At 56.4% G+C, this 23,620-nt stretch overlaps 1 protein-coding gene across 17 annotated transcripts in view; it reads left to right on the top strand.

Annotated features, from left to right (window-relative positions):
• The window catches only part of PTPRF (protein tyrosine phosphatase receptor type F), a 93,141-nt gene extending 69,780 nt beyond the window's left edge, over positions 1-23,361 (top strand). For 5 of the 17 annotated variants that reach the window (XM_055346801.2, XM_055346795.2, XM_063699542.1 and 2 more), the window contains 20 exons: positions 3,087-3,204; positions 3,282-3,860; positions 4,572-4,669; positions 4,859-5,112; positions 5,198-5,291; positions 5,909-6,130; positions 6,487-6,641; positions 9,056-9,171; positions 13,296-13,393; positions 17,120-17,243; positions 17,411-17,586; positions 18,322-18,441; positions 18,738-18,892; positions 18,978-19,263; positions 19,370-19,548; positions 19,785-19,911; positions 20,145-20,270; positions 20,529-20,683; positions 20,788-20,923; positions 21,633-23,361. In XM_055346801.2, coding sequence (XP_055202776.1) covers positions 3,087-3,204; positions 3,282-3,860; positions 4,572-4,669; positions 4,859-5,112; positions 5,198-5,291; positions 5,909-6,130; positions 6,487-6,641; positions 9,056-9,171; positions 13,296-13,393; positions 17,120-17,243; positions 17,411-17,586; positions 18,322-18,441; positions 18,738-18,892; positions 18,978-19,263; positions 19,370-19,548; positions 19,785-19,911; positions 20,145-20,270; positions 20,529-20,683; positions 20,788-20,923; positions 21,633-21,701 — 3,387 coding nt within the window. In that variant the 3' untranslated portion in view covers positions 21,702-23,361. Of the gene's footprint in view, positions 1-1,741; positions 1,769-3,086; positions 3,205-3,281; positions 3,861-4,571; positions 4,670-4,858; positions 5,113-5,197; positions 5,292-5,908; positions 6,131-6,486; positions 6,642-9,055; positions 9,172-12,445; positions 12,479-13,295; positions 13,394-17,119; positions 17,244-17,410; positions 17,587-18,321; positions 18,442-18,737; positions 18,893-18,977; positions 19,264-19,369; positions 19,549-19,784; positions 19,912-20,144; positions 20,271-20,528; positions 20,684-20,787; positions 20,924-21,632 lie in introns of all 17 variants that reach the window. The other 12 variants (XM_055346756.2, XM_055346758.2, XM_063699487.1 and 9 more) reach the window with 5 other exon arrangements.
• The last annotated feature ends 259 nt before the right edge of the window (positions 23,362-23,620 follow it).

Below are 23,620 nucleotides of genomic sequence, written 5' to 3'. Positions count from 1 at the left end.
TCCCAAGAGGTTCGGAAGGGAGCTGGGCCAGAGGCTCAGGGACGCTCCCCATTTAGTCTCAGACATCCCACCATTGGGGGGTAACTCGAGTCTGGGCTCCCAGAGGACACTGAAGATGGAGGCCTGCTCTGTAGCCCTCTCAGGACTGGGTCATTCTGTTCCTCGCCAGTGGGAGAGCAGTGGGGCCTGGTCCCGAGCCTGGCTGCAGGGCCCAGCTGTCCCTGTGCTTCTGTCAAGGGCAGCACATTCTGTCCTTCACGCAACAGCACCATCTGCTCAGCTCAGGGCCCCCATCGTGCCTGAAGGAACTATGTGGTGCAGGTTCCCACCCCCTCCCTGGAAGTGTGGAGTCAGACCTGTCTCCTTTGTGTCTGATTCCATCTCCCTGCCTCCCTTTTTCCCCTCTCGTGGCCTGCATTTCTCTCTCCTTCTTGGAGTCTCTGTTTTTGTCTTGCTCTTTCTCTTCTCTCTCCTCCCTCCTTCCCTCCTCCCCCTGCCATTCCTCTGACCCCTTTCCTTCATCTCCATTTGGTTTCATCCTCCGTCCTTCCCTTCTTTCTTGCTCTGCCTCTAGCGCAGGACAGGGTCCATGTGATGTGAGAACCTCCACACCAAGGCTTGGTTGGGACAGCCCAGGTCACCCCCCAGGCAAGGAGACTGGAAGGGACGTGGGCCCAGCCACACCCTATAAAGTGGCCATGCACTAAGGACCTGTCCAGAGTCTCCTCTCATATTCTGTTCCATGCTTCTTGCAAGGACTTTCCAACAGAGTGTCCCAGGACAGGAGGAACTTAGGCCACCCAGCCTGGAGGCCAGTGGACAGAGGCCAGACCGGCACTGTGTGGGTGCTTGGGCTGGAGGACCCCAGGTACTTCTGGCTTGGAGACATCCTGGACCATCTCCCTGTGATGTTTCATGGGGCCTCAGAATGGAGACCTCACAGTCCCTCCACCTGTCCATTTAGAATATCTACATGCACCAAAGGCCCACAACACTGCCAGCCCCGAAACATTCCTTCCTACCTTAATCCTCAGGCACCCCGAGGAAGAAACGGGTATAGGTGATTTCCCGTGCCTGTGGGCTACAGCCCAGGCTCTGAGCTTGGCACTCACAGCCTTCATAGTCTTGCTGACTGGCTTGCCCTTGGGCCCACCCTGGCCATGTGCCCTGTTCACTCCCAACTCTTACTGTTGTGGGACACTTCTCATGCCTGGAATGATTGTGTAATGTATGATCACATCTGGGATGCTTTGGCGGGTGGAAGGAGACACTGAATAGTCAATTCCATGGCAACAAGCACAGGCCAGAACTGTCCGAGGCAAACCAGGGCATATGGGCACCCCATTCACCCCTCATGTCTTTCTTTCCCTCGGCCTGAGCTGTTGAACCCACCCTTCTCGTCTGGCAGCCTCTCCCTCCCAGCAAGCCCAAAATTGTCAGAGCATCTGTAGCTGCTTTGTGTTCTTAGGGCCCTCTGTCAGCGGGTCCTCTCCCTGCAGGCTGCCTGCCCTCCCTGTCTCCCTACCCTCCTCAGCCCTGGCACACCCAGTTGGTGCTCAGTGAGGCAGGGATTCAAATCTTTGAACCGGGAGTTGTCCTGGGGTGCTACCCCCATGGGTACTTCGAGGCCCAAAAGCCCTCCCTCTGTCCTCCCTGGGCCAGGTCCCTTCCAGGCCAGGCCCTCTCCAGGTCAGAGTCCTTCACCATCCTGTCTCCCTTTCTCTCCCTCTCCCGCGGTCAGTGGCGGCCAGAGGAGTCCGAGGACTATGTAAGTAACAGGTGTGCGAACGCGGACAAGACATGGGTCAAGCTGGGCTCGTGGGACACTCCTCCTCTCCCTCCTTTCCTGCCAGCCTGCGCTGCCAAGATCCACAGGGCTCCAGCCACATCCGGAGAAAATTGGCGTTTAGACACGAGCACTGAGCTGAGCAGCGATTGGCATTTCCTCTAATCCTTACTTCTTGCCTGTCGAGCAGCAATTTGAGGCCAGTGTTCATGATCGACCAGGGCCTGGCCCCTGCCCTGGCCAGACAGGGATGGAGTTAAATCCAATCCTGATCATTAGGCCTTATTGATCCCTGGAGTGAAAAATCACCTGCTTTAGGGCCCAGGCTGGGAGGGCTGTCTGGAGAGTCGGATTCTGGCATTGGTGCATTCTGGAGCCCCAGCCCTGGGAGACCCTCCAGCTGTGGCAGGAGGAGTCCATGAGGGGGTGGTGGCAGTTGCAGGGGCCCCACTCAAGGCCAGAGCTGGAGGGATACCAGGATTGATGACGGCTCTGTTCCCACTGCACGGTGGTCCCTGCCCTGCTTCCCACTCTTCTCTCTGTGTGGTGTGGCTTGACCTCCCATGGTGTTTCTCCGCATGTCCAGAGATGATGCCTTTGCTGCAGATGGGTATATGGGCAGGGTCTGCCAAGGGGGGAGGACATTGCCCTGGCTGCTGTCTCAGGCATCACTGAGAACAGATGTGGAAGCCAGTTCCCCAGGTGTGGAGGTTTTCTTATTCTCCTGGCCCCTCCCCCACCTTTCTCAAGAGGTATTGCAGGGTATAGACATTCACAGAGCTAGTGGCCTATATGGGGGCAGCGGAGTCCTGACTGGGTCCTATAGGATGGCACCTTAGCCCACCCTGCCACCTTGCTCTGTCTGTGCTTGCATGCACTGGTGTCCACAGGCGGCTTTACGCCTGCTTATGCAGGAGCTGTAGGCTGTGTGCGTGTGGCTGCCAAGAGCCACGCAAGGTGCTGGGTGCGTGCGAGGCTGTGCCCTGTTTATATCCTCAGGCTCCGTTCACAGCACAGTGGAGTGAGGGAAACAGTCTAGCCCTTTGTTCTTGTCTGAAAAGAATAATGAGCTGTCTGCCCCAGGCGTGCGGCTCCTGGGATGGGCGGGGTTCTCCCAGGCCTGCATCCTACCTGCCTGCTTCCTCTCCAGCAGAGGCCACCATTGTACAGCCCCACCTTCCACAACCCCTGGCCTTGTGTGCCCCAGGGCTCCCCTCGGGCTAGGGTCCTGAGGTCCCTGACAAGGTCTGGCCTCTCCCTGCATTCTTGTGATGGGAATGAACCCCTCCTCCTCCCTCAGGAAACCACTATCAGCGGCCTGACCCCGGAGACCACCTACTCCATTACTGTTGCTGCCTATACCACCAAGGGGGATGGTGCCCGCAGCAAGCCCAAAATTGTTACTACAACAGGTGCAGGTGAGTGAGGGGTCAGGACGGACCTGAGGGTGGGGCAACAGGAGGGCAGCGCCAGAGCCCAGCCCGTGGTCCTTCAGTCCCAGGCCGGCCCACCATGATGATCAGCACCACGGCCATGAACACTGCGCTGCTCCAGTGGCACCCACCCAAGGAACTGCCTGGCGAGCTGCTGGGCTACCGGCTGCAGTACTGCCGGGCCGACGAGGCGCGGCCCAACACCATAGATTTCGGCAAGGATGACCAGCACTTCACAGTCACCGGCCTGCACAAGGGGACCACCTACATCTTCCGGCTTGCTGCCAAGAACCGGGCTGGCTTGGGTGAGGAGTTCGAGAAGGAGATCAGGACCCCCGAGGACCTGCCCAGCGGCTTCCCCCAAAACCTGCGTGTGACAGGACTGACCACGTCTACCACAGAACTGGCCTGGGACCCGCCAGTGCTGGCGGAGAGGAACGGGCGCATCACCAGCTACACCGTGGTGTTCCGAGACATCAACAGCCAACAGGAGCTGCAGAACATCACGACAGACACCCGCTTTACCCTTACTGGCCTCAAGCCAGACACCACTTACGACATCAAGGTCCGCGCATGGACCAGCAAAGGCTCTGGCCCACTCAGCCCCAGCATCCAGTCCCGGACCATGCCGGTGGAGCAAGGTGTGTGCTGTGGACATGGCAGCCCTTCCCGAGTGTGGCTGCATCTGGGGGTCTCTGCTCTCCTTGAGCCACTGACCTCTGGCGACTGTGATCCACCAGCCTCTGGTGTGTGACCTCCAATCTCTCATGACCGTGACCACTAACCTCTAGTGAATGGGCACCACATTCTTGGTGCCTGACCTCTGCTGTCCTTGACCTACTGATCTCTGCTGTATGACCTTCTGATCTCTTGTGACCTTGACCCACTGATCTCTTTTGACTGTGTCACTATTCTTGGGTGTGCAACCTCCTGATCTTTGGTGTGTGACACTAATCTCTTGGGGCCATGACCCACCGGCCTCTAGTGAACATGCTCCACCACGCTCTGGTGTGTGGCCACATGCTTCTCATGACCGAAACCCACTGACCCTCTGATCACTCTGGCCTGGTGTCCATCGGCTCAAGCTTTTACACTCGCGTTTCTGGAGATTCTGACCCTGGTTGCTGTGGCATCCCCCGCCCTATTTGGTGCTCACTGTGGAAGAGCTTGGGCTGGGAGTTCAACTGTGCCGTTTGAAGCTGGCTGGGAGTGGGGCGCTTGGTACTCTGCAGCCATCCTTCAACCCCCTGTTCCCCAACCTGTGTCTAATCCTGGCCATTCACCTTCCACCCTTCCAGCCCATTCACCCCACCTCATATACCCAGCAGAGCTGACTCTTTATGCCTTTGCAGTGTTTGCCAAGAACTTCAGGGTGGCGGCTGCAATGAAGACGTCTGTGCTGCTCAGCTGGGAGGTTCCCGACTCCTATAAGTCAGCTGTGCCCTTTAAGGTGAGTAAGGGCCACGGCCAGCTGAGCCTGGCACACACACAGGCCTGCTGGGTGCTGTCTTTCGAGTCCTAACCCATGTGCATCCGGCTGTGGAGCAGGAATGTGGTTGTGTATCCGTGCACTGTGCCTTGCAGCCCGTGGTAGGGAACCTCACCCAAAGGCATTGATTGCCCCTCCCGTACCCCACAGATTCTGTACAATGGCCAGAGTGTGGAGGTGGACGGGCACTCGATGCGGAAGCTGATCGCAGACCTGCAGCCCAACACGGAGTACTCGTTTGTGCTGATGAACCGTGGCAGCAGCGCAGGGGGCCTGCAGCACCTGGTGTCCATCCGCACGGCCCCCGACCTCCTGCCTCACAAGCCGCTGCCTGCCTCTGCCTACATAGAGGACGGCCGCTTCGATCTCTCCATGCCCCATGTGCAGGACCCCTCGCTTGTCAGGTGTGCACACAAGGTATCGGGGGAGGCGGGGCAGGGCTGGAGGTAACCAGCAGTGACAGTCCTGATTCCTGCCCTGCCCACCCAGGTGGTTCTACATCGTTGTGGTGCCCATTGACCGTGTGGGCGGGAGCATGCTGACGCCAAGGTGGAGCACACCTGAGGAACTGGAGCTGGACGAGGTACCTGGGGAAGGGATGGGGACACTGACAGCCCCATTGCAGTGGTCGGCTGTGGCCTTCCTGCCCTGAGCACTGTCCCAGTGACTCTCAGATTCACTCCCCAAATTGAAATCTCTCTTCTGGCTGGCAGCCCGCCCCTCTCTGGAGAGAGGGACTCTGAGGAAACCATCTGGGAGTATTCACAGAACTCCCGGAGGGCTTACGAAGAATCCCTGGGGTGGAATGTTGTGGAGATGCCTCTGCAGGTCTAGAGAATGCCAAGCCCTGTAGACACTGCAGAGCCTCGCAGATCTAGAAGCTATGGAGGGCTTAGTGAGCCTTATAGCCAGGAGTCCCTGAAAGTTTGAAATCCTTCAGTCCTTTCTCATAGCCAGTGTGGCAACAGCCTGGTTAGGGTGGGGCAGCTTACACACAGGGCTGCTTCTCATGGGCTGGTGGGGAGGAGTGGCTTCACGGTGTCTGTTACTCTGTAGGGGCAGTGGGTTGAGCAGGTGTGGGCTCTTACACGGAAGGTGAGCCTTGATCTCGGCCCAGGGAGCTGACATCCCAGGCCACAGCCCTAGGGCCGGCCGGCATGCTCCAAGGCCCCACATGACCCCCATGCTCTGCTCTGCCAGCTTCTAGAAGCCATCGAGCAAGGCGGAGAGGAGCAGCGGCGGCGGCGGCGGCGGCAGGCAGAACGTCTGAAACCATATGTGGCTGCTCAACTGGATGTGCTCCCCGAGACCTTCACCTTGGGGGACAAGAAGAACTACCGGGGCTTCTACAACCGGCCCCTGTCTCCGGACTTGAGCTACCAGTGCTTTGTGCTTGCCTCCTTGAAGGAACCCATGGACCAGGTCTGCCTGAGCCGGCTTGGCTGTCAGCACCCTGATCCCCTGGGCCTGGCCTGAGACGATGCCAGTCTCAAACACCACAAGACCCCAGGTCTTTATCAGTTTGGGGGCTTCGAGATCCTGGGGCAGCACTAAAAACCCAAGATCTGTCCTGGGGATCCTAAGACGCGGCCCTGGGACCCAGAGGCCAGACCTAATGTGGCTCCAGGGACCCAGTCCTGCCAGGTCCACCTTGTAGGGTCTGGGAGACCAGGCCCAGGGTAACCCAGACCCAGAGTCCTTTCTCCAGGATTGATAGGCAGAGGGTGGGGGGGTTCTCACGCTGAGCTCACAGCCTGCTGTTCTCCACCGGGCCACAGAAGCGCTATGCCTCCAGCCCCTACTCGGATGAGATCGTGGTCCAGGTGACACCAGCCCAGCAGCAGGAGGAGCCGGAGATGCTGTGGGTGACGGGTCCCGTGCTGGCAGTCATCCTCATCATCCTCATTGTCATCGCCATCCTCTTGTTCAAAAGGTGAGCACTGCCCTCAGAGCTCCGGGAACGGCCACCTGCCCCTCGCCTTTCAGGCCTTCTCCAGGTGTGGTGCCTGTGGAGAGTGTGCAGCCTTGCATCCTGGACCCTGGGCCTCAGGCTCAGCAGGAAGGCAGGAAGGGCAGGAGCAGTGTGTGTGCCTACCTGTGTCTGCAGGCCTGCATCTGTCAGGTGAGGGAGCCTCTGCAGCAGCCTGGGCGTGAGGAACTAAAGCCTCCGAGAGTTGTCTCATGTGCATCCCTGGCACGTCTGTCTGTCTCTGTGTTTCTGTGGATAAGAGTGCGTCCGTCTCCTCTTCAGTTTTAAGACACTGCCATCTCCTGAGCTCCTACCTCGAGTCCTTTCCTCCTGCCACCATTCCTGGATGATTCCCCAGCCCTACTCTCCTGCTTAGGCCTAGAGAGGTCGAGCTGGAGGCCCACAGGCCGTGGATGCTCACTAACAGACATGACTGATGGCCTGCTGTGCCCGTGCCATCCGCAGCGGCCTCAGCCTCAGTGTGTCTTTCCCACTCAGTTCTCTATCGGCAGTGGCCACCACCTGCCCTAGGAGTCTCCCTTCCTATCCGTGCACCTTCCAGCCTGAAAGGGATTTCCAAAGATTTAACTTTGTCACTCTCAGTTTAAAACCTTTTGATGGCTGCCCACTTAAAGCCCAGCCTCTTTAGCCTGACAGCCAAACACCTGGCTAATCTGACCCCTGCCACACTCCTGACATTGCGACACTGAACTCATTCAGTGTTCAGACCCACACAGGGTGTGCCCTCTGCGGATCTCCCTCCCCCTGCCCACTTGGCAACAGCAATCTCATTGTTCAGGACTCAAGTCCATGCTCTGGTGCCTGCAAGGCCTTGCCTGGCCCCTACCCCTTCCTTGCACAGCTGTCCCCTGTGATGCTCCACTGCAAACGCAGGTGGGCCTGTGCTCCAAGCCTTCAGCCCCCAGCACTGGGCTGAGCCCACAGGCATGTCAGTGAGCACCTGGCAGATGCAGATATGCTAGTCTGTGTGTCTGAGCACATCTCTGCAGCATGCAGGAGAGCCTATATCCTGTGTACCTACCCTGGACCCACTGTTCCTTCCTAAAGAGACCACTCCTTCCTCCCAGGGTGGATGGACCTGTGGGCGGGTCCCTGAGGAGTGTCCCGCAGATGCAGTCATCCTTCCCACTTCCACCTGCATTCTGGGTCTGTCCAGAGAGGTAGACCCCCTCCCTGTGAATGTCACGTGGGTGCCATATAAGGGGCCTGCAGGGTCCCCATGTCATTAGAGGGCTGAGTGCTTGGTGGAAACTGTGACCGTTCCTTTCTTCTGTCCTTGCTTGTCTTTCGGGACCTAGTAAACAAGAAAGGTAGGAGTTGTTCCTTCTCTCTTCACACACCTCCCCCTCTACTTCTAATCCTTGGGCCAGCAGGGAGGGATGACGCTTTGACCAGAAGTCCCCTGGCCTATGGCTTTAAGCAGCAAACTGTCCAGTCAGCTCAGCAGGCTCCCCGGTTCAGGACTGAGTCCTCATTGGTGTGAGGAGGCAGGTTCTGTCTCACTCTTGCCAGTTCAACTTTGCAGAGGATGCTTCTTCTCTGGGGCACATGCATAATACAGACTGCATTGCTTTCCCTGAGCGTACAGAGCTCACCAGAACCATCACCCGGCTCCCAGTTCTCTGAGAAGTTGCCTAAGTGCTGCGAGAGACAGTCTCACACAGAGCAAAGAGCAGTCACTGTGTGGAACAGCAGAGAGGCGTGTCCTTGTACCCACCTGAGCACACTCACTCAAATTCTTCTTCCCGAAGCACATGTGTCTGCAGACCACAAGTAGCCTCTGGCTATTTGTTGGCAGCTGAACCCTATGGTCTGTCTCTGACCCTGTCTTTGTAGATGGGAAAACTGAGGCCAGTGAGAGAGGACTCTGCCCAGCTAGGGTGACGCCTTTCCCCTCCCTCCCCTGCTGCCCTGGGCATTTACCCTGATACTCTGAGGGCCAAAAAGCTGGGGCCCTGTCTCCTGTGCTGTTTGTGTATTTTATGTGTCATTTGCATGTTTATTCCTGGTGGTTCCTGCTACTCAGCTGGGTGGCCTTGGAGATAGCAGTCACTGTCCTGCAGTGACCTGCCTTCTATCCAAAGGAGCTGCTCGCCCCTGCAACCCCTTCCTCCCTGCTGCACTGCCCCTCTGCTCACGCCACACTCCTGCTCTCCCTACCCCCTCCCTGCCCTGTGTTCTCTCATGTCAAGGCTGTTCTGGCCCTGGCTCCTCCACGCTCAGAGATCCTGGGAAGAGGTGGGGCAGTAGGAGGACAGAGCCGTGGACATGGGGGCTCCTTGGCAGCCAGCCATGCCATGTGTCACTGTCTCAGCCTGGACCTCAGGTTCTCACCAGCCTCCTTTCTGTCTCTCTAGGAAAAGGACCCACTCCCCATCCTCTAAGGATGAGCAGTCGATCGGACTGAAGGACTCCTTGCTGGCCCACTCCTCTGACCCTGTGGAGATGCGGAGGCTCAACTACCAGACCCCAGGTAGGGCACTCCTATGGCCTGTGTGCCCCCAGCCCAGACCTAGCAGGCCTGTGGGTCCGTTCTGCAGGTCTCAGGGTCGCCACTGAAGTTCCTGGGCCGCATGCACTTGTTCCTGCTCCTTTTCTTCCTTTCTGCCCTTCTCCCTGTGCTTATCCACTTTGGTTGGAATGACTGGGGAGCCCCCATATCCTGCAGCTGGACAGGTGCCCCAGGCCAGGACCCTCTCAGGTGGCAAAGCCACTTAGCCACTGCCTTGTCTTCAGTCAAGGCCTCTGAATATGGGCTGAGGACCTCCCAGAGCCCACGTCTCTGCCACAGGGTGGCCAGTGTCTGGCCCGCGCTCTGACCCCTCCACATGAAAGAGGGGCATGTTAGCAGTGGGAGATGCCTCACCAGACATCTGTGGGGAGATGAAGTGCCTGCACCTGAGCCTTCCTGGAGGCCGACCCCAGGTTTACCATACCACGTACCTGCGCCTTCTCCTAGCCACTCTCACAGGGCTGTCCAGCTCTTCCTTCTACCTGAAATGTTACTCCTCCCAACACCCAGCAGACACAGCTCAGACCTCTCCTCTTCCCCACACCCCCACAGGGTTAGGTGTCTCTTCTTGGCTCCAGGAACCTCCCTCCTTCTTCCTTTTGACGCCTCTCACAGTGAGCTGGGATTACTTCGGTGACAGTCTCTGAGCTCTGTGGTGCCAGGAACTGTGTCTTGTCATCCCCCATCCCTTGTATTCAGCACACGATGGGTTCTTGTTGAATGCCTGTGAAATGAACACACAGACAAATGAAGGAATGAGTGAACTAATGCATACACACAGGGTTTGTGTATGTATGAGCTGGTTATTCTGCATGTCAAATTACCCCAAAACTTAGTGGCTTAAAACAACAATAATTATGTATTATCTGTCACGGTTTTTGTGAGGCAGAAATTCAGACAGGGGCACAGCAGGAACAGCTTGTCTTTATTCCAGAAAGTCTGGGCCCTCAGCCGGAAGACTTGAAGGCTGGGAGCTAGAGTCATTTAAAGCAGGGGTTGGCAGACTATGGCCCATGGCCAAGTGCAGCCCACCACCTGTTTTTGTAAATAAATTTTTACTGGCCGGGCACAGTGGCTCATGCCTGTGATCCCAGCACTTTGGGAGTCTAAGCCGGGTGGATCACCTGAGGTCAGGAGTTCGAGACCAGCTAATGAAACCCCATCTCTACTAAAAGTACAAAAATTAGCCAGGTGTGTGGCGCCTGTCATCCCAGCTACTCAGGAGGCTGAGGCAGGAGAATCCCTGGAACCCAGGAGGTAGAGGTTGCGTGAGCCAAGATCGTACCATCGCATTCCAGCCTGGGTGACAAGAGCAAAACCCCATCTCAAAAATAAACAAACAAATAAATAAAATTTTACTGGAACAGACACACCCATTTATTTATATGCTACCTACCTATGGTTGCTTTTGCACTGTAAAGGCACCATTAAATAGATGCAATAGATACCAGATGTCCACAAAGCCTAAACTATTTACGCTCTGGCCTGTTATGGATACCAAGTTTGCCAACCCCTGGACTCTAAAGCTTCTTTCATCCATGTGACTGGTAGTTGATGAGCCAGCTCTGAGCCTTGCTGTGGCTGTCAGCTGGGACACCCAACATGAGGCTTCTTCAGGTGGCCTGGGCTTCCTCACAACATGGTGACTGAGTTTCATGAGCACGTGTCTGGAGAGTGTGCCAGGCAGACCTAGCAGGCTGTTGCAACCCAGCATGATTAGATCTCTGAAGAATCAAGCACCAGGATGCTGGGACCTGGAGTGCAGAGAAGCCTCTTCGGGGATGGGATGCTGAGCCATGTGGTTATTGGTCTGGAAAAGAAGGATGGGAGAGAGCTCCTCAGTGGAAGCATGTGCAAAAGCTTGGGCAGATTGCATGTGCATCAAATTATGAGCACCTGAGGGTTTCTGCAGCATGAGAGTTAGGGGCTTGGGGAGTACTGAGCCAAGAGAAGACTGGAGGGCTAGGCAGAGGTCCAGTCAAAAGGACCTTGAATGTCAGGCTAAGGGGCTTAGACTTCCTCTTCAGGATGCCAGGGAGGTATTAAAGGTTTTCAGCGGGGGAGCCAGGTGGTCAGAACCATGCTTTAGAAATGTCACTCTGGCTCCTTGAGGAGACTGGATTACAGAGGAGAAATTGAGGCAGGGAGACCATTTAAAAGGCCACCAACCAAGTGAAAGGTGGCAGTGGGAACAGAGGGGACAGACTTGGGAAACATGAAGGAGGTGAGGACAGCAGAGTCCAGGCTTAAGTCCACTTGGGGAGAGGTAAGGGTGGCTCTGCAGTTGCTGGCTGAATGAGCAGGGGGTAGGGGTGTCCTGGGGCTGGTGGGTCTGTGGGTCTGAGGACTTGTGAGCTGACATCAGGGCTGAAGCCCTGTAGGAGGGGCCAAGGAGCATATGGTAGTCAAAGCCTGAGAATAGATGGGCTCTCCCAGGGTGAGGGCCAGAAGGAGACCAGGACCAAAAAGGAGCCCAGGGCAGGGAAGGTCGTGCAGCATTAAGGAAAGATGGATGGAGAGCAGCTAGGGAGATTGAGAAGGAGCAGCCACAGCCAGACGAGAGCAGGAGCGCAGTGTCCCTGATTGCCAGGGTTGGGGGAGTTGTGCAAGGGACGAGAGGACTTAATGAGGTAGGGCAGTGGGGACACCCAGTGGGAGGACCGTTGGCTTTGGCAGATGGGGCCTTGAAGAAAGGGTGGTGGCCACGTCCTGTGGGCAGAAGTGTTTCAGTGAGCAGCGTGGCAAGTGGGGGCTGAGAAAGTGGAGAAACCCCTTTCAAAGATCCTGGGAAGATACCTGGGAAGGAGGCAATGAGCAGGGCACAGTGGGAGAGGAGAGGGTGTGGGATCTGAGAAGGAGGGCTCTTTTTTCCAACGTGGAAATCATCTGAAAATCGCCAAGGCCAAATTTTGGTATCAAAAGGGGCACGGCTGGTTTGGACTTAAGTATTTAGTCATAGAGCCCCCCAAGGCTGCTGAGGCCAGCAGGGTTTAGAAGTGCTCGCCTCTGGGGGTGGGACACCCAGTCTGTATTAACTGGGAGACAGAAGGAGCCTTGACGGAACTTGTCCGCAGCCCCAGCCCCTCACCGCCCCATCCTCTTCTCCGCCTGCCCCTCGCAAGCCCGCTCGGCACCTCCGCTGTGTGTGATGGTGCTGTAAGCAGAAAAAGTTAACAGGCTCTCTTTTCTTGCCCCGTTGTTTTTTTCGTTTGTTTGTTTGTTTTTTTCTCTGCAGGTTCCAGTGTTCCCAGTTGCCCGAATACCTCAAGTTAGTTTTCAAAGTTCCCATGTTTGGGGGATACTTTGGCTTCTGTGTCTGTTTCCACTCCTTACTTTTGTTTACCCCATCGCCTCCATCCTTCCTTGAATTCTTCTCTCCCCTTCCCTTTCTTCTCCCCCAATCCCACTGTCTCCTAACCTTTTTCCTTCCCCACCCTCCCCTCTGCCCACCTTGCTTCCTCCAGGCCTGTTTTCTCTCCCACCGGCCCCGTCTCTGTTCTGCCTCTCTGGCCTCCAGTCCCGGCCTGACACCCTTCCTTCTGCGTGCCTCTACCTCTCATCTCCTCTCCTGTGTCTCACACCCCCCTCCTGATCTCTGCTTCTCTCTCTATTGTGTCTGTACTTCATGACCACTCCATCTACACACTTGGTGCCCGGGATGACGATGGCCATGAGTCTCCCATGGTGACTGCCACCAGTGAGGGGCAGGAGGGCTGTCTGCAGGCAGATGCGATGGAGCCCAGCTCCTGTCACGTCTGCTGCCACCGACCTGGGCGTCCCACCCCTCCTGGGAGGAAGGAAGCCTCTCCTCCATCTTGAGAGACCTGCCAGGCAGGGCCTAGTGCCCCCACTCAGCACCCCGCCACCAAAACAGGCTCCACATGCTCATGGCACAACACCGCCCTCTGTCCTCTCCCACCCTCCGCCATCCCTGTCGCCGCATGTGCTGCTGTCTCCATGCCACCAGTTCCAAGTGCTCCATGGTCACACATGTTCACATGTGCACATACATGCATTGGGGCTTTCTCTGCCACACCGCTCAAGCCTCACACTAACGCTGCCTGTGTATGCCCTACCTCCCCTAGGTATGCGAGACCACCCACCCATCCCCATCACCGACCTGGCGGACAACATCGAGCGCCTCAAAGCCAACGATGGCCTCAAGTTCTCCCAGGAGTATGAGGTGAGATGTTCCCGCACCCTACCATGTGCCTGGCCCAGGCCTACCCAAACCAGCTCCTGTCCTGTCCTAGGTCTCAGCTGTGGTGGGTGAGGAAGCAGGGGTCCAGCTTTTTCAGGAGCACAGAGAGGAGGGTTGGCAGTGGTAAGGGTCAGCTGGGAACCGGGTGCCTCAGATGCTGGGTCTGGCCATAGCCTGGCCCAGCACCTTCTTGGGGTCACCCTTAGGAGATGGTTTCAAAAGGCTTCGAGTGACGCCAGGGTCTGGACACTCAGACACGTGCTCAAGTGCTCACAGGCAGACACAAGGCCACAGGCATACAGACATAGATCAGTGATAACAGCCACAGTAGCTGGCATCTATCAAGAGCATCCTGCAGACCAGCACCGGTCTGGGCACTTGGCATGCATTATCTCTTTTGGTTCCCCCACAGTCTTCAGAAATGGAGACTGTTATTATCCCATCTTCCAGGTGAGGAAGCGGGGGCTCAGAGAGGGGAAGTGACTTGCCCAAGTCAAACAGCTGATGAGTAGTGGAGCCAGGATTCAAACCCAGGCCTGCCTGCTGCCCTGTGCTCTGCACATGCATGTGCTCACGTGTGTACTCTGGATGCCACAGCTCACGGGGAGTCGGGGCCTCGAGACTGGCTGCTCAGGCTGTACAAGTCACGCTTGGAGCCCTCCACACGTTCATCTTGCTCTGGACTTAACTCCTGGGAGCCTGCTGGGGGCTGAGCCTTCAAGAGTCTGAGGGTTTCCCACCCACAGATGGTGTCGGGGTGACTCTGAGCATCCCCAGGCTGCCCATCTAGGAAGGGGATTTGTTAGAGAAGGAGGTGATTTAAAGACAAGACTCCTGGCCAGGCGCAGTCGCTCACGCCTGTAATCCCAGCACTTTGGGAGGCCGAGGCGGGTGGATCACCTGAGGTCGAGAGTTTGAGACCAGCCTGGCCACCGTGGCGAAACTGCATCTCTACTATAAATACAAAAATTAGCCAGCTGTGGTGGCACATGCCTGTAGTCCCAGCTACTTGTGAGGGCTGAGGCAGGAGAATCGTTTGAACCCGGGAGGCGGAGGTTGCATTGAGCCAAGGTCATGCCATTGCGCTCCAGCCTGGGTGACAGAGTGAGACTCCCTCTCAAAAAATATAAAATAAAAAAATACTCTTAAAAAAGAGTATTTTTACTTAAAAAAGAGAGAGAGACCTCCTCCTCTTCCACCTCCTCTAAGCAGCAGCCTGTGCTTGTCGTTCTGCCTTGTCCACAGCTGTTTCCTCAGCACCTGGCACTGGCCTCAGTAGATGGTTGGTGGACAGGCAGTTGAGGGGTTGGCTCAGCCTAACCTGTGAGTTTGCGCCCCTTCTGATGTCCACCCTCAGCTATGTTTGGGGGATGCGTCCTAGGGCTCAAAGATTGCCTTTCCAAGGGCTGTGGGCCAGGTTTCTGAAGAGAAAGCTGGGCTTGGCAGGCAAATGGATGAGTATGTCTGCGGCACAGCAACCGTGCTGCCTCTGCCTATAGGGCCCCCCTGGGGCCCTGCTCCACACAAGGCTGGGCTTTGGGTCACGGAGCCTGTAAGGTGGGCTCCCTGCCTCCCATGGCCTCCACCCACACTCATCTGTACCATGTCCTACACCTGCCCTTCCTTCCAGCGCAGCCCTGCTTCCCCATCTGGGCTCGTGGGGCCTCTGTTCACAGTAGTCCCCTTCCATCTTCTACCTGCTTCCCTCCTCTGATCAGAGCTTTCCTTACAAGACCCTCCTCCTCCAGGAAGCCTTCTCAGGCTCCCCAAGGCTGCCGTGGGCTCTCCCTCAGCCAGGACCCCATAGCTCTGTTGTCTTTTTTTTTTTTTTTTTTTTCTTTTTTCTTTTTTGGAAGTCTCGCTCTGTCATCCAGGCTGGAGTGCAGTGGCGTGATCTTGGCTCAGTGCAAGCTCTGCCTCCTGGGTTCACGCCATTCTCCTGCCTCAGCCTCCTGAGTAGCTGGGACTACAGGCGCCCGCTACCACACCCGGCTAATTTTTTTTTATTTTTAGTAGAGATGGAGTTTCACCATGTTAGCCAGTATGGTCTCGATCTCCTGACCTCGTGATCCACCCACCTTGGCCTCCCAAGTGCTGGGATTACAGGCGTGAGCCACTGCACCAGGCCTGCTCTGTTGTCTTTAACGTTCAGTCAGTCATTGATCACACATTTTCCATGTGCCAGTCCCCGTGCTGGGGATATGGAGACACATGCCCTCAGGGAACCCAGTTGTGGGGAGCATGTGCAGACAGATAATCAGCATTGAATATGTGACTCTGACAGCACGCCCTGGTGTGGAATAGGACCGACAGGCGTGCAAAAGGTGGGCTGACAGCACCAGAGCAGCCTGAGGGGTGGGGTGTGCTGTGGAGTCTCACGGAAGCAGTGACGCGGTCCTGTGGAGAGTAATGAGGCTGGGGACAACATATGGAGGACATTGCGTGCTATGCTGAGAACTTCAGATCGTATCCATCTGGAAAATGTGAAGATAATAACGGAACCTATCTCATATGAGAATTTGAGGAGGGAATACATGCAAAGTGCTCACAGCAATGCCAGGCACACCGCGAGTCCTCACTAACGCTTCGCTATTATCATTATTGCTCTCCGAGGTGAAGAAGAGCCACAGAAGGCCTTTAAGCAGGAAATTGATATTCACATCTGCATTTTGGAAGGATTATTCTGGCTGTGGGGCTGAGTGGGTCAGAGTGGGACAAGAGGAAAGAGGCAGGAAGAGGCTGAGCCTCAATTGGGGTGGCCTGGCCCAGGGCAGTGGCAGCAGGTTGGAGAGAGCTGAGGGGGTGGGGGAGCACCAGAACCTGGTGACTGGCAGGGCGGGGTAGGGGGAGGCCGGAGGAATTTTGAGCTTGACTTCTAGGTTCTGGCCTGGCACTGAGGGGTGAGGGTGCCTTTCGCTAAGGTGTAGTCCCAGCAGCAGCGCCAGGTTTGGAGGGGAAGCTGATGAACTCAGCTTTGAAAGGACTGCGGTTGAAGGACCTCCCGGTGGAGGTGTCAGAGAGGCTGCTGGGTACTCAGGGAAGAGCTCTGTGCTGCTGCTGAGGTTATGGGCAGCTCCAGCATATGGTGTAAGAATCAGGTGAGCAAATGAGGTCACCCAGGAAAGGTTGTAGAGAGAGACGAGGACCTAGAAGGAACCCTGGAGGAGCTCTGCGTCCTGCCCACGGGAAGGGCAGGGGAGAGTGAGGAAACAGAGAAGGAGCAGCCGAAAGGAAGAGAGCCGAGCAGGGAGGGATCCTGGACTACCTGAGAGGGGCCACCATCCCTTCCATCTGTCCTGGCTCATTTCATTAGGTGAATGCAGGGCTTCGGGAGGGACTCTGGGTGTTTAGAGCCCTCAGCAGTTTTGGGACTGCCTGAGAGGGGGCCACCACCTGTCCTAGCTCATTTCATTAGGTGAGTACAGGGCTTTGAGAGACCCTTCACCTGCCCCAACCCAGCTCAGACCACTCTACCAGGCAAGGGGATTTGGTACCATGGTCAGAGGAGTCCCCAGTCCATCACTTTTCTGATAGGTGATGTGGCAACCTGTGAGGTCCATGGCTGGCACCACGAGATAGAGGGCCTGGCTGTGGCCTGTGGAGTGAAGGCAGGATGTGAGCATCACCGGGAAGGCTGGGTCCCCTGCAGGAGAAGCAGGTCAACCTTGGCTCTTACCCCACCCCACCTGCTTTCTCCATTCTCTGCAGTCCATCGACCCTGGACAGCAGTTCACGTGGGAGAATTCAAACCTGGAGGTGAACAAGCCCAAGAACCGCTATGCGAATGTCATCGCCTACGACCACTCTCGAGTCATCCTTACCTCCATCGATGGTGAGCCAAGGGGGTGCCCCTCCCATCCCCTTGCTCTCCCCCTTGCTAGCTAGGGCAACATGTCATTCTACAGAGGATGTCCACGAGTCTCAGGGGTGCACTGAGGCATGGTGGGCTGGGCTGGGGACCCTGTAGTAATGCCCTCCCACTTCCTTTCTTATCCATAGGTGTCCCCGGGAGTGACTACATCAATGCCAACTACATTGATGGCTACCGCAAGCAGAATGCCTACATCGCCACGCAGGGCCCCCTGCCCGAGACCATGGGCGATTTCTGGAGAATGGTGTGGGAACAGCGCACGGCCACTGTGGTCATGATGACGCGGCTGGAGGAGAAGTCCCGGGTGAGGCTGCAGGGCCCTGCCGGGAGGCGGGTGGGAAATGCCCAGCCACAAGGTGATACAGGGCACCTTCTTCTGTGCCGCTTTCTTCTGTGGAGGAAGTCGCTCAAGTGATCCCCAGATGCTATTGTTACTGGGGGTATTATGCTCCCCAAATACTGGGTGTTTCTGGGATAGAGCATGTTCCCCACATGCTAGTGGGTTCCTTAAGATGTTAATATGTTTCACCAAATGCTGTCATTTTCGGAGAATGTTAATGTGTTCCCCAGTTGCTGGCGTGTTCCCCAGTTGCTGGCGTGTTCCCGGGGTATTCGTGTGTTCCCCAGATGCTGGAGTGTTCCTGGGGCATTAACACATCTCCTAAGTTAATTAGTGGAAAGAGCTGCTGTTATCTGTTTTTGGACTGCAAAGCATTGACTGGAACGTAAAATTTACAGAGCTTGAAAATGGCACATAAACGTTATGGGTAAATTTGGCAGAAAATGTGCCTGGTGCGATCTGGCCTTGAATAAATAATTTTCAATTATGACCCTTATTCCACTAGCTAGGGCAGGGCGGTGACATAGCTTGAGGACCTGATGTGGCTTGTGGAGGATGGGGCAATGGATCTGAGAGCTCAGGGCTGGGGGGCTTTGTAGCCAGAAAGGCTACAGCCAGGGAGTCGACCAGCCTCCACCCTGCTTCTGCCCGTCTGAGCCTGTGGGCTTCCTTCAGCCTGCCCTGCTCATCCTCCTGCAGGTAAAATGTGATCAGTACTGGCCAGCCCGTGGCACCGAGACCTATGGCCTTATTCAGGTGACCCTGTTGGACACAGTGGAGCTGGCCACATACACTGTGCGCACCTTCGCACTCCACAAGGTATAGCCTTTCCCCAGTGCATATCTCTTACCCAGACACTGTAAGGACAGTGGCCTGGGTGTGGTGTGCCGGGTCGGGGGGAAGCTGGAGCCTGGGTGTTGGAGGGTCGGAGGCTCAGGTGTGTGAGTGATGTGATGATCCATGTTATGGGAACAGTGCTAGGAGCTTCAGGCTACTCTGTGGCTTCTGAGTACCGTCGGGAAGTGGCGGGTATGGCCTCAGCATCAGGTCATTCAGTCCTGAGTCTATGGCAGGTAGGCTGCTAGTCGCCAGTATGTCCCCACTTTGTCCCCCAGAGTGGCTCCAGTGAGAAGCGTGAGCTGCGTCAGTTTCAGTTCATGGCCTGGCCAGACCATGGAGTTCCTGAGTACCCAACTCCCATCCTGGCCTTCCTACGACGGGTCAAGGCCTGCAACCCCCTAGATGCAGGGCCCATGGTGGTGCACTGCAGGTGAGAGGGTACAGTGCCACCCAGAGGGGTGGGTGGGGTGGGAGGTGGGGGCGCCTGTGCCTCAAGCCGAGCCCGTGTCCTGCAGCGCGGGCGTGGGCCGCACCGGCTGCTTCATCGTGATTGATGCCATGTTGGAGCGGATGAAGCACGAGAAGACGGTGGACATCTATGGCCACGTGACCTGCATGCGATCACAGAGGAACTACATGGTGCAGACGGAGGACCAGTACGTGTTCATCCATGAGGCGCTGCTGGAGGCTGCCACGTGCGGCCACACAGAGGTGCCTGCCCGCAACCTGTATGCCCACATCCAGAAGCTGGGCCAAGTGCCTCCAGGGGAGAGTGTGACCGCCATGGAGCTCGAGTTCAAGGTGGGGCTCGGGTGGGCCTGCTTGGCTCCAGGGCCTAGACTGGGTCATGCAGATGACCCCCACCCCCACAGGAAGCCTGGCCTGACCAATCCCTGCCTCTCAATAGTTGCTGGCCAGCTCCAAGGCCCACACGTCCCGCTTCATCAGCGCCAACCTGCCCTGCAACAAGTTCAAGAACCGGCTGGTGAACATCATGCCCTACGAATTGACCCGTGTGTGTCTGCAGCCCATCCGTGGTGTGGAGGGCTCTGACTACATCAATGCCAGCTTCCTGGATGGTTATAGGTCAGCATGCATGTCACTGCCCCACCATGCCCTACAGGGGCCTAGGCCTGTGCCTGGCTGGTGGGGGTGGGCAGCAGAGTAGGGCCAGCCTAGAAGACCAGAGAGGGCTGGGTAGAGCAGTGAGGACTTCCTGGAGGAGGGGTGATCTGAGCAGGGCCCCAAGGGGCTAGGCAGCCTAAGGGGAGACTCTTGGGGCAGCAGCACCTCCAGCATGTCCAGTCTTATGTCCACCCCAGACAGCAGAAGGCCTACATAGCTACACAGGGGCCTCTGGCAGAGAGCACCGAGGACTTCTGGCGCATGCTATGGGAGCACAATTCCACCATCATCGTCATGCTGACCAAGCTTCGGGAGATGGGCAGGGTGAGCCCACCCTTTCCCCCAGGGCCCCTGTCATACCTGGGAGAACACCAGCCACCCTTGGGGGAGCTGCCGCCTATGTTACTGTCTCCTTTTGACACCCCAGCTGCTTGTCAGCATGGCCTCAGGTGCCCGTTATTACCACCTGAGGCATCTGTCCCAGAATCCTGTGAAGCTTGGCACCCCTCCCCCATTCCTTCTCACCTGATTATGGGGGCCCGACCCTCTGTCCACAGGAGAAATGCCACCAGTACTGGCCAGCAGAGCGCTCCGCTCGCTACCAGTACTTTGTTGTTGACCCGATGGCTGAGTACAACATGCCCCAGTATATCCTGCGTGAGTTCAAGGTCACGGATGCCCGGGTGAGTGAGTGCACTGAGTGTGTCCATAACGCTGCCTGTCCACACGCTGGGTGGGTGGCTGCCTGCATGGTACCTTAGCTCAAGCTTCAGAAATCTGAGGCGGTGGGTGGGTATTAGGGTGTGAGCACATCTCCCCCAGTGGCCTCGGGTGCAGTGACACAGATGCATGCCTGTATCATGGTACTACCCTGGTCTAGTCCAGAGGGGTGGCTGCCTAAGGCACGAATTCTAATCATGTACCCCACCCACCTTTCCCAGGATGGGCAGTCAAGGACAATCCGGCAGTTCCAGTTCACAGACTGGCCAGAGCAGGGCGTGCCCAAGACAGGCGAGGGATTCATTGACTTCATCGGGCAGGTGCATAAGACCAAGGAGCAGTTTGGACAGGATGGGCCTATCACGGTGCACTGCAGGTGGGACTGGCCCCGTGGAGGGCTGGGGTGGGTGGGCCTGAAGGCCTGGCAGACCCACTGCATGAGGCAAGCAGGACTCCTGACCCAACTGTGTTTCTGAGCAGTGCTGGCGTGGGCCGCACCGGGGTGTTCATCACTCTGAGCATCGTCCTGGAGCGCATGCGCTACGAGGGCGTGGTCGACATGTTTCAGACCGTGAAGACCCTGCGTACACAGCGTCCTGCCATGGTGCAGACAGAGGTAACGCAGACCAGGCTGCAGGGCCAGGGCCTTGGCAGCAGTGCTGCTGGGAACCCTAGGCTTTAGCTGCAGTTTGATGCCCACAGGCATGTGCATTCATTCATGCTGCCAACCTTTCACGTGGCCTGCGATAGGCATGGTGGTGTGTGCTTATGGTCCTACCTACTTGGGAGGTTGATGTGGGAGGATCACTTGAGGTCAGAAGTTCGAGGCTGCAGTGAGCTATGATTATACCACGGCACTCCAGCCTGGGGGGCAGAGCAAGACCCTGTTGCTGAAAACAAAACAAAACAAAACAAAAATGCTGCAACATTGCCTGTGCTGCCTGGGGGCTCAGGGGAGAGATGAGTAAGATGTGTTCTTTCATTCGGCAGCTCTCTGCTGAGCCCCAGTGGTGTGCCTGGCTCTGGGCAAGGTTGCACAGAGCAGTCCTTATGGGGTGCCCAGTCAGGAGCAGAGAAACATGATTGGGATGGCAGATGGAAGGCAGGTAGATGTGGGGGCCTGAGAGAGTGACAGGAGAGAGATGAGCCTTCAGAGGCTCTTTCAGGCTCCCCCACACACTGCCTGATGTAGCTGCCAGGGTCCAGCACCTGCTCTTGGCCAGCAGAGGCTAACTCCATGGCCCATGGCTGCAGTGTGAGTGTCAGCTGTGTAGTGGGGGTGTCCACTGGCGCGACCCACACTGACCAGCCCCCTATCCTGGCAGGACCAGTATCAGCTGTGCTACCGTGCGGCCCTGGAGTACCTCGGCAGCTTTGACCACTATGCAACGTAACTACCGCTCCCCTCTCCTCCGCCACCCCCGCCGTGGGGCTCCGGAGGGGACCCAGCTCCTCTGAGCCATACCGACCATCGTCCAGCCCTCCTACGCAGATGCTGTCACTGGCAGAGCACAGCCCACGGGGATCACAGCGTTTCAGGAACGTTGCCACACCAATCAGAGAGCCTAGAACATCCCTGGGCAAGTGGATGGCCCGGCAGGCAGGCACTGTGGCCCTTCTGTCCACCAGGCCCACCTGGAGCCCGCTTCAAGCTCTCTGTTGCGCTCCCGCATTTCTCATGCTTCTCATGGGGTGGGGTTGGGGCAAAGCCTCCTTTTTAATACATTAAGTGGGGTAGACTGAGGGATTCTAGCCTCTTCCCTCTGATTTTTCCTTTCGCGAATCCGTATCTGCAGAATGGGCCACTGTAGGGGTTGGGGTTTATTTTGTTTTGTTTTTTTTTTTTTGAGTTCACTTTGGATCCTTATTTTGTATGACTTCTGCTGAAGGACAGAACATTGCCTTCCTCGTGCAGAGCTGGGGCCGCCAGCCTGAGCGGAGGCTCGGCCGTGGGCCGGGAGGCAGCGCTGATCCGGCTGCTCCTCCAGCCCTTCAGACGAGATCCTGTTTCAGCTATATGCAGGGAAACTCAATTTTTTTTTAAGTTTTGTTTTCCCTTTAAAGCCTTTTTTTAGGCCACATTGACAGTGGTGGGCGGGGAGAAGATAGGGAACACTCATCCCTGGTCGTCTATCCCAGTGTGTGTTTAACATTCACAGCCCAGAACCACAGATGTGTCTGGGAGAGCCTGGCAAGGCATTCCTCATCACCATCGTGTTTGCAAAGGTTAAAACAAAAACAAAAAACCACAAAAATAAAAAACAAAAAAAACAAAAAACCCAAGAAAAAAAAAAAAGAGTCAGCCCTTGGCTTCTGCTTCAAACCCTCAAGAGGGGAAGCAACTCCGTGTGCCTGGGGTTCCCGAGGGAGCTGCTGGCTGACCTGGGCCCACAGAGCCTGGCTTTGGTCCCCAGCATTGCAGTATGGTGTGGTGTTTGTAGGCTGTGGGGTCCTGCTGTGTGGCCAAGGTGAATAGCACAGGTCAGGGTGTGTGCCACACCCCATGCACCTCAGGGCCAAGCGGGGGCGTGGCTGGCCTTTCAGGTCCAGGCCAGTGGGCCTGGTAGCACATGTCTGTCCTCAGAGCAGGGGCCAGATGATTTTCCTCCCTGGTTTGCAGCTGTTTTCAAAGCCCCCGATAATCGCTCTTTTCCACTCCAAGATACCCTCATAAACCAATGTGGCAAGACTACTGGACTTCTATCAATGGTACTCTAATCAGTCCTTATTATCCCAGCTTGCTGAGGGGCAGGGAGAGCGCCTCTTCCTCTGGGCAGCGCTATCTAGATAAGTAAGTGGGGGCGGGGAAGGGTGCATAGCTGTTTTAGCTGAGGGACGTGGTGCCGACGTCCCCAAACCTAGCTAGGCTAAGTCAAGATCAACATTCCAGGGTTGGTAATGTTGGATGATGAAACATTCATTTTTACCTTGTGGATGCTAGTGCTGTAGAGTTCACTGTTGTACACAGTCTGTTTTCTATTTGTTAAGAAAAACTACAGCATCATTGCATAATTCTTGATGGTAATAAATTTGAATAATCAGATTTCTTACAAACCAGGACTCTGTCTCAGCTGTTTCTGGAACCAAAGAGTCTGGCCCAAATCAGTAGCTAGGATGGGTTCCGGAGATTCCCTGCTCCTGAGGAGACGGGGAGGGTATCCTAAGTATTTGTGCCAGTGTAGGCTCCTGGCATGGCTACCCACTTTAAAAAAGGAGTGGTTATAAACCCTGAAAACCAGGCCACCAAGAGCCAGCCAGGCCAGAGCCACCAGTGCATGTGAAGAGCACCCTAGGCCGGGGAGCATACCCTTTG

This window comes from Gorilla gorilla, chromosome 1 (genome assembly GCF_029281585.2).
Source record: "Gorilla gorilla gorilla isolate KB3781 chromosome 1, NHGRI_mGorGor1-v2.1_pri, whole genome shotgun sequence".
NCBI classification, from domain to species: Eukaryota; Metazoa; Chordata; class Mammalia; order Primates; family Hominidae; genus Gorilla; species Gorilla gorilla.
This window is presented reverse-complemented; position numbering and strand designations above follow the sequence as displayed.